This window comes from Nipponia nippon, unplaced genomic scaffold (genome assembly GCF_047370975.1).
Source record: "Nipponia nippon isolate SJK-2023a ecotype South Korea unplaced genomic scaffold, ASM4737097v1 scaffold_28, whole genome shotgun sequence".
Classification (NCBI taxonomy): Eukaryota; Metazoa; Chordata; class Aves; order Pelecaniformes; family Threskiornithidae; genus Nipponia; species Nipponia nippon.
Window position 1 is genome coordinate 181,752 of NW_028262345.1, and position 12,095 is coordinate 193,846.

The following is a 12,095-nucleotide window of genomic DNA, read 5'->3' on the forward strand; positions in this document are numbered from 1 at the left end:
GATCTCCGAAATCTCAGCAAGATCTGGGGTTTTCTTTGGCATTTGGCTCTTTATTTTATTTTTTTTTTTTAAAGTTTAAAACTGCCGTGGGCCGTCTGCCCTTTCTCCTTGCTCCCAGCAGTGCAGCCAAAGCTGCTCAGACTTTCCAAACACGAGCGGAACGGGGCCCAGGCCTAAATTTGTCCCGGAAAAACTATGAGCAGCTGAAAGAACAGGCAGGAGGTGGGGGGAAAAAAGGGAAGAAAGGGAAAAAAAAACCCCAAACCGACCTGCTTTTGCAGCAAGCCCCTGTGTGTGTCAGGGTTTGTGCTCGAAAATGTATTTCAAGCCCTCCCGTCCTCCTCCGCGAGGTGGATGGCACTTAAGCAAGGCGAAAGCTCGGTCACACGGGCACTGAAATAACCGTTCTCAGCCCGGCGCCTGGCGTCTTCGCCGGCATCGTCGACCTTTGCGCCGTCAGAGGCCGCGTTAGCCTGGAGCCGTGCAGCCGGGGGATGCCGCGCTGTCAGCCCTTGATCTCTGCTGAGGACGGACCCTGTCGTGACGCCTCTCCCTATGGCTCCATCGGGGTTTGCCTCGGGGCGGGGTTATTTCCCTGGGAAAAAGGGCAATTTGGGGATTTTGCTTTTCTCTGCCGGCTCCATCGTTTCTCCTGCTTTCTCACCCAGGCAACCGGCGAGTGTGCAAAGCCCCATCGAGCACCTCCGCTCGCTCCCGGGGGTCAGCGTGGAGGGGACCGAAGGCCATCGCCACTTGAAACAGGCGGCTGCCGCTCTCTGAGTTGCCTGTGCCGCTCCAGGGGCTTCCAGGGAGCTGATCCAACTGGCCAGCAGGTTTCCTTCTTTTTTTTTTTTTTTTTTTTTCCTTTTTTTTTCCCCTTCACTGATGAAATCAGCACTTAATAAAATCACATCAGGCCCAGATGTTTTCTCCTTGGGTTAAGATCCAAAGAGGTGAAGTCAATTAGAGTTCAGATTTATACCAGGCATAAACGCAGCCCCGGCCACCCGGCGCTGCTCTCCCCTGGCCGCGGAGCCGGGGCGTCAGCGCCTCGATGGCGAGCAGGCTGGGAAACGCAGCCCGCGCCTCGCAAACGCCCCGTGCACCCCGGTTCCTCGCACGTCAAAGTCGGGGGGGGGCCCCTCCATGAGCTCACAGCTGGCCCCCACCTTAATCAAGCGGCGCTGCCGGGGCCTCCCAGACCCACCGCTGCCCCGGGGAGCCAGCCCCCAGGCGCCTGTCGCACGGCTCCTCCTAATTAGGAGGCGTCTAACGAAGACGGTCAGCCGCCCGTGCCGGACTGAGAGCGGCCACGGTGTGCAAGCAGCTGTTTGCCGTGGCGCGGGGGCTGATGCGTGGCTACGGGCCCTTTTGGGGCTAAACGGTACAAATTAGGAATTGAAACAATCGGGGGAAAAATGCTGGTTTGGGTTGGTTTTGGGGTTTTTTTTGCAGTGAGATGAGACGAGGAGCAAAAACCAGGTTAATTTGGGCTCAGTGAAAAGCCTGGGAATGTTCTTTACGTAGAATAAGCGGTGCTTTGTCAGCGAGGCAGCGCCTGACGTGATTTGGGGCAGTCCTCCTGCTCCAAAATCCCAAAATACCAAGCGCCGGGATGGGGCAGGCTTGCAAACAAGAGGCACGGGGAAAAAAAAAAAAACCAAGAAGAGGGGCGCGATCGCGGCCCCCACGTTCACGCAGACGTGGCCGAGCCCCACCAGGGAACAGCACGGAGCGGCAACGTAGGTTTCACAGGTTTTATTAATAAAACGGTTGACGGTGAAGATTCGGCCCAGAAAACCGGTCGGCCGGGGCCCTCGGACTGCTCCTTGCCGCTGCCTCCTTCCGAAGCAAACCCACGGTGGCGATAGGAGCCCGCGGGGCCGCGTCTGAGGCCGCGCCTCGGCTCTGCCGAGACGAACACGCTCCCGGCGTGCCCCAGCCTCTCTCCTCCCTCCAGGCCTCTCGGCTCGGGGCGGCTGGCGGGGGGCACGTCAAAACTCCTTAAACCTGCGGGGAGAGAAGCGAGCGGCTGAGCGCAGCGGGCACCGTTCGGCAAACGTTGGGATCAACGAGGTGCCATGGTGCTGCCGGAGAGATGGAAAGGGAAAATGGCTCTGCCGGGAAACCCCAGGCCCATCTGCACCGCGAGCCCGGAGGAGAAGCAGGCGCGAGGAGGAGATCCAGCCACCGTTTTGTCTCCAGCCAAAGCTGAAACATCCCCAAAAAACCAGCCCGGCGTTTCCACCTCCTCTCTGCAAGCTGCTCCGGAGACAACGCGCTCCCCAAAGCCCTCAAAGGCGTTGCGGTATTTCCACAAACCGAGCCAGCTGCTTCCCCCAGCACAAACCAGGCGGATTTTTGGTGCAAACGGAGACGGCGCTGACCCGGCCAGGACGATCCTGGCCCTAACCAGCCCCGGCACAGGAGAGTGGAACTCAAGAGCCCTCCACCGGCGGCCAGAGAAGGAGATTTGGGCCGCACTTACCGCAGCGCGAGGCCCGGACTATCGGTCTTTCACCTGCAAACACAAGATAGAAAGGACCGAACGCTCGTGGCGGGGTCTGACCCCCTCATCACCGGGACTGGCTGCGGCCCCGTCCCCATCGGTGCTCGCGGCGGGGCTTCGGTGGCAATCGGCGACGGGCCGGTGCTGATTTGAAGATTATTTACACCCTCGGTGCAGTGATTTGGCCACGGATTTGATTAGCGAGCCCGCACTCTGTGTAATCAAGCTCCTTAGCACGGGTGGGCCTATAAATTCAGCTCTTTCAAGTGCATTAATCAATGTTTTGCTAATTGGGCTGACCTCTCATAAGTCAGAGAGGCAAGGACTCGCTGCCCGCCCGCCTGTCTGCACTCTCATCCCCGGCCATCGCGATTTGATCCTTTGATTCCCCAAACCCCTCGATCTCGGCCCTTAAATTATCAGCGGAGCGGCTGTTTCTAGGCTGAGCCTGCCAAGCGAAACTCGAAATCGTGGCGCATCAGGCTTGCATTTGCATTTAATCCTGGGGGCTCGAGCGGGGATACTCACACCGAGCTACTTCCCATCCAGCACTGACTCTGTGAGCTGCACGCTAGAGCTACAAAGACACGAGGACGGCGTGTTTAGCACCGAGAGAGTTCGGCGAGGGCTAAAATCCCCGCCGGGTGCTGCCCTGCCTCGAGGTGGAACCGTCCCTTTGCGCCCACAGGAGCGAGACGTCGGGCAGACGGCCTCGCGAAGCCCGACGGGATGCCCACGTGGAGATGCAGCAGTGACAACAAGGGATAACAAACGTCTTTCCGGAGCGATACCGTGTTTTGGCATCGGGGGACCAGAGGCCGCCCCGGGGCGGTACGTACGTACCCTCTCTTCCTTGCTATGCAGCCGCACCACCCGCGGACCTCTTTGACCACCACACGAGCGAGGAGCTGCAAGAGGAACGGCGGAGGATCGCCAACGGGGCCGACGGCTCTGCAGCCACCAGCCTCGGCGTGAGCGTTTCCGTCGCTGGGAGATAAATTTTAAGGCTCTTCCTTAGGAAAGATCGCGTGAACTAAAACCGTGCGCAACGGAGGTCGTTGGGAAAAGCCAAGTGGATGGAGGCGAAGGTTTGGAGTGGCTACGGGGCTTTGCAATTCGCTCTGTGTCCCGAGGCCCGTCCCTGCCCTCCACGGGCGGCTAAAAGGGAGCCCTTGAATATCCAGGGAAGCAAAACGACTCCTGCCGCGGAGGGACCTACCAGGCAAGCCAAGACGTCGGCTGCTATCAACATGTAGAAGACGTTATTCCAGCCCGTGGGGGAGATGAGCCCTGCGAGCAGCGGCCCTAGCGCGGCACCTGCGAGGGCGCACGAGGAACGTTAGGTCAGGACCCCCAGCGCCGCGGCACCGGGGGAAACGGGCGCTTGGCATCCCCTGGTTGTACGGACCTATGGATCCCGTGCCGTCGATGATGGCCGTGACGGTAGAAAGGGCTTTGGCGTTTCCTTTGAGAGACTCGTGCGTTCCCTGTAGGGACGGAGGAGCAAAACGTAAGGAGGAAAAGCGGCTTCAGGGGGAAATTCCCAGCGTGAGGGCTCACACCCCAGGCAGCAATTTCCACGCATCGGACCCAGCCGGGGACGGGAAGAGGTGGCAGAGCCCTGCCCTTCTCCGCTGGGCTTCACAGGCATTGGAAAACAAAGCTAAAAGGTAAAAAATCCCAGCAAACATCCCGCCAGGAAAGAGGGAGCAGCCTTTGGGTGTGCGAGGGCAGCGTGGCGGGGTCCGAGGTGCACCTCTTACCAAATCTGCCGAAACCGCTGTCGTGATGAGCGCGTAGGGCCCGTTAACCAGAGCACCGCAGACGATCAGCATGGCTACGGGGAACGAGACGGCCGGGAAGAGATTAATTCTTTTAAGCTCAGGGAGCAGCAGGACGTCGGGTCCGTCGTCCCGGCCCGCGTGCGGACATCGCTGTCCCACGCATCCGTCTCCTGTGCGTCTCCCTTTTCCCCCAGAGATCCCACCCAGCAGGCAGCGAATGCTCATCCAGCACCACCCTCCCCCAAATCCTGGACCGGGAGCCCGGCTCAAGGGGAGAAATAAAGGCAGGTGAGGCCGCAGCATCTCCCTTTGGTGATGGGAGCCGGCTGCGCCGAGGAGCTCCTTACCTATGGATGTGCCGATGCCGTTCTGGCCGACGTGGTTATACAGGAACAGCTGGAAAAGAGACGCGAGATGAACCAGTTGCAGCTATTCCAGCTGTTTTCCCAAGCGTTTTCCATGCAGCAGCACCCCGGGGACAGGACGGAGAACGGGGGGGGACCTGAATTATCGCCGGCGCCAAGCTTCGCAGACCCCCCCCCCCCCCCCCCCGCAGCATTTGAAGAGGAGAGCACCAGCCGGGACGGGGAGCCAAGCGCGCCCTTGGCTCCGCGTCCCGCTGTCTGCCTGCCAGATGAAATACCTGGCAGCTGGCAAACAGAGGTGCTGCCGCGATTTATGGCTCGCGCGCCTCCCCGCCGGCTGAAGCCAGACGGTAATTTGCCCCGCCGGCGCTATCAGGGGACGCGGACGTGATGCGGCCTCCGCTTTTCAGCGCATGCCAGCTTATTTGGAGGGGAGAGGCTCAGGACCCAGAGCCGGCCAGGCTTGGATTACAGCTAATTAGCCGCGTTTTTGCGGCAGCAAAGCCAAACGAGCTTCGTGCAGGTGCTTGGGAAGGACGTCCCAGCCAAGCGCCGGTGGAGCAGGAGGCCATCGGCACAGGGGCTCCCGGGATGCAAAGCAAAGAGATGAAAGCTGGACCGGCTTTAAGACCGAACGGGGTTATGGCAGGAGGGAGGAAAAAAACACCCCTAAAGGGTTGGTTTTTTTTTTAGCTGTCGAGGACTACGCGATCCCCTCCCAGCCCCCAGATCTGGATGTCCACCCCGGGAACCATCTGGGCACGTGGAGCGATCCCAGCTCTCGTCTCAGCCCAGTGCGTGACCAGCTCATCCCGGGCGCTTGGGAAGAGGAAGGTGGCCGTGACTCAAAGGAGCCGGAGGAGAGGAAACCCTCGTGACGGGTTGTTTTTTTTTCTTCCCCCCCCCGTGTGACAACGCACCACGGGAGCGGCGACGACCAGCATCACGCAGCACGTGGTGGCTCTGCCGCCGGTGTAGTCGGAGATGAGGCCGGCAAAAATCCCCCCTGCAAAAAGGAGTCGCAGGTATCGGGTCGCGCCGCCCCAGCAGCAAACCTTCGCCCTGGCTTAACCCAAAATCCGACGGGATGCTGCGCTGTGATGCTCTCATCCCCCATCTTTTCAGCGAGATGCCCCCAAGATTAAATGTAGTAATATCAGAGTGAAGAGCTTTGCTTTATCCACACCGCTTTCTCCCTGCAGATGGTTTCCCTACACCTGCACGCAGCTCTGGTCCCTTCCATGCTTGCAAAAATGGGTTATTTATCTAAGAAAAAGGAGCGCCTGAGCAAGCGAGACCCAAGGAAAGGTGTTGCGATGGGCGCCTGGCGGGCAAAACAGAAGCGAGGGGCGTTTGCTGCCTGCTGAGTGTTACGGCTGCCGAATAAACCTGGCTACGGTGCTCCGGGGAACGAGACGGTGGTACTGGCAAAGCCCTCCCGGGGAGGGGACTTTCCCTCAAGGCCAGGATTGCCCCCAAATCCTCCCCGATCCACCCCCCGGTACGTGACAAACCTAAAATGCCCCCGACGTCAAAGAGGGTCGACAGGTCCCCGGCTTCCTTGGCACCGAAATGAGCTGCGAGGGAGAGGGGAAGGGTGAAGAGATGTTCCCCTTGCCAGGCTCGCTCCCGCCTCGCCATCCCCAAAAACTCACCCACGTTCACGATATAGAGGGGCAGCCAGTAGAGAAAGGTGTAGCTCACCAGCTTGGCAAAGAGCAGGCAAAGGGAGAACTCCACCACGCCCTGGGAGGAGAGAAGACCTCAGAGGAGAGAAGACAGCAGAGGAGCCTCCTTCTCCCAACCTCCTCCGGATGGGGGGCTTGTTTTTCCCCAATTTTCCGCCCTGTGGGCACCCCGTGGATGGGGTGACCTCCCTGGCTTTGCTCCTTCCTCCATCCCCGTCCCGATGCGAGGGGCATCTCACGACTCACGGGTATCCGGAGCGCCCCGAGGAAGCTGATGGCTTTGGGCTCCTCGGCTGGCTCCTTGGGGCTGTCGGAGCGATCCGCGCTGCTCTGGCCCGAGATGCTCAGCGGCCCCTCGTTGGAGGTGACCGCTTCGGGATCCTTCTCGGTGGAGGTCACCCCTCCAGCATCCTCCTCATCAGAAGCCATCTAAAAGCAAGCCAAAGGCAGGAGATGTGGCTCTGGTTGCTGGAAGGGGCCGAAACATCAGATTTCAGCCGGGATGCGACCCACGGGATGCTCACACCGGAATAGCAACGAGCATCCTCTGCGATAAGCGAACATCGCTTTAATTTCTGATGTTATGACCCGACGCCCCGGTTGTTTCGCTGTAAACTGAGCGACCACCCAGCCCAGGACAAGGCCGGTAGGAACCGACGCGACTCACGTGATGCAGAGGGGGGCTGCAGCCGACGTCCTCGGGATCTGCAGGGAGGAAGGAGATCCCGTGAGAGCCCGGACCAGCCCCGCTCCTCCTCCGGCATCTCCCACTGCGGGGGAGAAACGTGGGGCTGGGAACCCCCCGGGGCTGGGCTGCATCGCCGGTGACCCCCTTCCCAGCAGGAAAAAACCCTGATCAAATCCCAAAGGGCTTCCCAAATGTTTCCTAGAAAGCCAGGCTGAGAGGAGCGAGCGGCACAGGGGCTGAGCCCGCCGGGGTGACCCCAGAGGACGCTGAGCTTCTCTGTGCTGGTCGGGTCCCCGTCCCTGCTTGCCACAAGCTTGGAAATGAGTATTTGGGGTTGCCAAAACCACTTGGAGACGGGTAAGGAGAACAATTGCGGTCCCGCTGATCTTGGCGTTAGGCCAGGCGTCTGCCGCGGCCCGGATCGCACCACTCACACTCCACGAGGAAGAAGAAGCAGATGATGCCCACGGCGCCGATGATGATGCCGGGCACGATGAAGGACAGGCCCCAGGCGGAGGAAACCCAGACGCCGGCGATGAGCGACCCTAAGATGTTGCCGACGGAGGTATGCGAGTTCCAGATGCCCATGATCAAACCTCTCCTGGCGGGGACAGAGCCGGGGTCGGCATCGCCGGGACCAACAGGGACCAGGAGCGGGGTGGGACACGCTGGAGAAACACTCACTTGCCCTTCCCGAACCAGTTCCCGACGCACGCCACGACGGCGGGCCAGCCGGTTGTCTGCACCAGCCCGTTGCAGACCTGGCAAGAGATAGGCAGCATCACGCGGCAGCGTCGGCACCCGGCAAGCGCCCACTTCACCCGTGGTAGCCGGGCTCAAAAATAGCCACCCCCATCCCAAAATGTCGAAAAAACACTCGGTTTGGGGTTTTTTTTCCCTGCCGGGGCAACCCCGGAGCCGTTTGCATCATTCCCGTGGCTAAATTGGGAGCGGCTGGTGTTGCCGAGCAGGGCAGGCGGCTGGTTTGGCAAGACGGGCGCGCCCGGCGGTTTCGGCGCCCACGACCGGGTTTTGCGGGGAGTGGAAATGCCCGCTGTTCTTCCGCTCGGAAACTGGGCCACCCCGATGGCCACCAAAAAAAACGGGATGAGGCCGTGACGGTAAAATCCAGAGCCTGGGCATCCTCCAGCCTGGCCGCACCTGTACGATGATGAAGTACCAGAGGACGTGGATGTCCCAGAAGTAACCGAGGCCGAAGAGCGCGGTGAAGAGCCCGCTCAGCACCATCCCCCCCGACAGGTAGTAGCGCAGGGGGAGGCGCTCCCCGAAAATGCCGCTGCGGAGAGAGGGAAGAGCGCGGACAGGAGCTGTCACGGGTGATGCCACCGACGGGTGTTATCGCACCGAGCCAGTCCTTGAATCCCGAGCGGATCCCAGCGCTTTGCTATTAGCACGACCCCATCCCGATGGAAACCAGTTTCCCGGCGGACTGGTGCCAACTGGTGCGTGGAGGAAAAAAGGTGCAAAGGACCTGAGTACCTGATAAACATCCCGATGGCGTAGGCCACCAGGAAGGCGTTATCCAGCGCCCCGTAAAGCTCCTTGTAGTTGTCCCCATCTGGAAAAGAAACATTAGGGCCGCGTCAGCCTGGCCCCCATCTTGTTTTCCCTCCCCGCTGCCTCGTCCTCGTCCCCAAAACCCTCCGGGGTGCGGGGGTTCTGGGCGCGTGGCCGGGTGCCATCGGCGGTGAGACCCGGTTCCGATTTCGCCACCCGCCGCTGCCCTTTGGCCCGGGAGCACAGGGCAGACGCACGCCGCTTAATTACCTCTGGGTGCCTAACGAAGAGCCAACCCCCTGCCAAAACCTGCAGGCGTAGGGCACGAGGGGGACCCCCGTCTCCACGAGGGTAAGTTTTGGGGGTGACCGGAGCGGGGCTCAGCCTTACCGAAGGGCGCCCAGCTGCACCACGTGCTGCTGTTGGAGTTGTTGCGGGGGTTCGGCCCCAACGCCGAGCAATTGGGGTGCAGTTGGCTCTGCGGGGAGAGCGAAGGGGTGAAACGGGGATGCTCGGGGCCCCCCGCCTCCCCTCTCCCCGCCGTTGGGGCGAGGTTGGAGCTAACCTTGACGATGCTGATGGGTTTTCGGGAGAGGTGGTAGCTGGTGTAGCAGAGGAAGGTCAGCACCAGCGTCAGGCCCCGATACCTGCGGGGAAGAGAGCGAGCGGAGCCGTCAGGGCTGGGGACAGGGATGGGTGGCGCGGTCACCGTCCCAGCGGGCAAAGCCCAGCCCGGCGGGGCCGTCTCGGACATCTCCAGCCTCGCCGGTAGCTGTGTTCTTCTTTCCCCGCTGCAAAATTCATGCTTTTTAGAGAAAAATACCACATCAGGGGGATGAGAGCCAGCACCGGGCCAGGTTAAATCCGCTTGGGATGCGGATTTTGGATGCGCACACGCAGCTCCGGCCCGATTTAACCTGCGGGGTCTTAGAAACGCATGGAAAAGGGGAAAAAGGGGGTTGTTTCTGCTTGTTTCCCTGGCAAAATACCCCGTCGGCACAAAACGGGGACAGTTCTGCCGGATCGGTGAGCTGAACCGGCTCGGCCGAGGTGACCGGCTCCCTCCGAAACAGCCTAGGAGGCGGCTTAAAAAGATAAGCTGAGCTTTGGGGGGAGCGCTAAGGGGTGTTTCCCCCTCCTCGAGCCGCCGGCCCGGCACACGGCGGGGTGAGCCAGCGCGTCACGGGTGGAAACGGGGCGCAAGATGGCGGCTGATTCATCGTCGCGGCCGGTGGTGAAGAAAGATGAACTGGAAAAACAAAAAAAAGCGGAGGGGGGGAGGATGCCCTGAGCATTTTATCCCTTTAATTTGAGCAAAAGGCGGGAAAATAGGGGGAAAATGGGGATGCTGCTCCCAGCAAAGCCGATGGGTGAAGCCTGGAGGATCCCAAATGGGATGCAGCACCCTCGGGAGCGGGGTGAGCACCTCCGAGGGGCCCCATCCTGCACTGAAGGGGGGTTTTGCGGCGGCGCAGAGGATAGGGACGGTCGGGGCGGCTGCGGCAGCGAGAAGTGTCACGGGGTTGCTCCAAGTTTAGAAAAAACCAACAACAAAAAAAAAAAAGCCTTTTTTGCAGTTTTAGCCCATCCCAGTTTCACTTCTTCCCCAAACTGCAGCAATTACAGCCACCCTGCAAATCTAGGGCAGCTCTCCGCTCCGGGGCGCCGGCTCCCACCCCGTACCCCAGCTAAAACAATTGCTCCTTTTCACCCCAAAAAATTAAATAACACCCCCACCCCCCCCAAATTATCATTGCTGTTGGCTGTGGGGCTGATCCAAGGGGAGGGGAGAAGCCGTGGCGGGGAAGGGGAAGAGAAACTTCCGAGGATGCTTGGTTTTTTAGGTTTTTTTGGCCCCACGTGTTCTGGCAGGGAACTGGAAAAGCACAGGGAGTGTTCGGCAACAGGCTGCCCAAAAATAAATCTATTAAATGGAATTAAAGGGGCAGCGGGCTCGTCCCCGCGCCAAAAGGGAGGGAAACGGGCGGTGGCCGCATCCCGCCAAATTCTGAGGGCCCGGGGCGTGCGGAGGGACGGCTCGAGGCTCGCCGGGTGCTGCGGCCCGTTTTGGGGGTCCCCCGCGCCGGGGTGATGCCGAAAGCCCTGGGCTCGGTGCCGGTGCCGCGCTGGAGCCCGTCCCACCGTGGACCGAGGGGCGATGCTGGTCCCTGGGCCAGTGACCTTTGATTCAGAGCCAGTTCCCAGCCCCAGTTTTGGTCCCTGGGCAAGTGACCTCCGGTCTGGTGTCAGTCACTGGGCGAGTGACCCCATCCCGGTCCCGGTCCCCATCCTGATGCCAGTCCCTATCCCGGTGCTGCTCCCCAGGCGAGGGACCCCGGTCGAGGACCGGTCTCCATCCCAGTGCCAGTCCCCATCCCGGTCCCTATCCCGGTGCGGGTCCCCATCCCGCTGCTGGTCCCTGGGCAAGTGACCTCCGGTCCGGTGTCAGTCACCGGGCAAGTGACCCCAGTCGAGGGCCGGTCCCCATCCTGGTACTGGTCCCTGGGCAAATGACCCCGATCCAGGGCCGGTCGCCATCCCGGTGCCAGTCCCCGGGCGAGTGACCCAGTGCCAGGGCAGGTCGCGATCCCGGTGCCAGTCTCCGGGCGAGTGACCCCGTCCCAGTACCGGTCCCCGGGCGAGTGACCCAGTGCCAGGGCAGGTCCCGATCCCGGTGTCAGTCTCCGGGTGAGTGACCCCGTCCCGGTACCAGTCCCCATCCCGGTGCCAGTCCCCCAGGGCCGGTCCCCGTCCCAGTCCCCATCCCGGTGCCGGTTCTCTCATTCCGGTCCTGGTCCCAGCACGGTGCCGGTCCTATCTTGGTCCCCGTCCCCATCCCAGTGCCGGTTCCCCCATCCCGGTCCCGGTCCCCCAGGGCCGGTCCCCATCCCGGTCCCCGTCCCCATCCCGGTGCCGGTTCCCCAGGGCCGGTCCCCATCCCGGTCCCGGTCCCAGCCCCAGCCCGGTGCCGGTCCCATCCCGGTGCCGGTTCCCCAGGGCCGGTCCCCATCCCGGTCCCGGTCCCAGCCCCAGCCCGGTGCCGGTCCCATCCCGGTGCCGGTCCCCCAGGGCCGGTCCCATCCCGGTCCCCGTCCCCATCCCGGTGCCGGTTCCCCAGGGCCGGTCCCCCAGGGCCGGTCCCCATCCCGGTCCCGGTCCCAGCCCCAGCCCGGTGCCGGTCCCATCCCGGTCCCGGTCCCCCAGGGCCGGTCCCATCCCGGTCCCCGTCCCCATCCCGGTGCCGGTTCCCCAGGGCCGGTCCCATCCCGGTTCCCGTCCCCATCTCCGTCCCGGTCCCCAGCCCGGTCCCCGCTCACCGGCTGTCCCGGGGGAGGGCTCGGAGCAGGCGGACGCCGGGGGCCAGCGCTGCCCTCATGGCGGAGCTGCCGCTCCCCCCCCCCCGGCCGCTCCTTTTCACCGCCCCGCGGGGCCGCCGCTCCCCGCCCCGCCCGGCCCCGGGCCCGCCCCGGCCCCGGCCCCGGCCCCGGCCCCTTCCCGGCGGAGCCCCTCGCCCCCCCCCCCCCCCCTCCCCGGGGAAAACAA

At 62.3% G+C, this 12,095-nt stretch overlaps 1 protein-coding gene across 3 annotated transcripts; it reads right to left on the minus strand.

Moving 5' to 3' along the window:
- Positions 1–1,743: 1,743 nt before the first annotated feature.
- On the minus strand, positions 1,744–11,983 carry SLC37A2 (solute carrier family 37 member 2). 3 transcript variants are annotated; one of them, XM_087763331.1, is made up of 20 exons: positions 11,870–11,983; positions 9,118–9,199; positions 8,943–9,030; positions 8,535–8,613; positions 8,196–8,331; positions 7,719–7,795; positions 7,469–7,635; positions 7,014–7,051; positions 6,593–6,775; positions 6,314–6,404; positions 6,173–6,235; positions 5,579–5,664; positions 4,641–4,689; positions 4,273–4,346; positions 3,918–3,996; positions 3,729–3,826; positions 3,353–3,417; positions 3,038–3,086; positions 2,489–2,521; positions 1,744–2,010 (listed from the first exon to the last, which is right to left on the minus strand). In XM_087763331.1, exons 1-18 carry the CDS (start codon positions 11,926–11,928, stop codon positions 3,044–3,046), a joined length of 1,557 nt encoding a protein of 518 aa, XP_087619457.1. In that variant the 5' UTR covers positions 11,929–11,983; the 3' UTR covers positions 1,744–2,010; positions 2,489–2,521; positions 3,038–3,043. The 3 variants fall into 3 exon arrangements, with proteins under 3 accessions (XP_087619457.1, XP_087619458.1, XP_087619459.1); XM_087763332.1 differs by lacking the exons at positions 2,489–2,521; positions 3,038–3,086; XM_087763333.1 differs by lacking the exons at positions 8,943–9,030; positions 9,118–9,199; positions 11,870–11,983 and adding an exon at positions 8,823–8,931.
- Between the last annotated feature and the right edge of the window lie 112 nt (positions 11,984–12,095).

Coding starts and splice junctions, on each gene's coding strand:
- SLC37A2 (XM_087763331.1), bottom strand. CDS start 11,928: ATGAGGGCAGCGCTGGCCCCCGGCGTCCGCCTGCTCCGAGCCCTCCCC. Junction 8,614..8,942: donor GTGCAGCTGGGCGCCCTTCG/GTAAGGCTGAGC, acceptor TTTCTTTTCCAG/ATGGGGACAACTACAAGGAG. Junction 7,796..8,195: donor GGTACTTCATCATCGTACAG/GTGCGGCCAGGC, acceptor ATCTCTTGCCAG/GTCTGCAACGGGCTGGTGCA.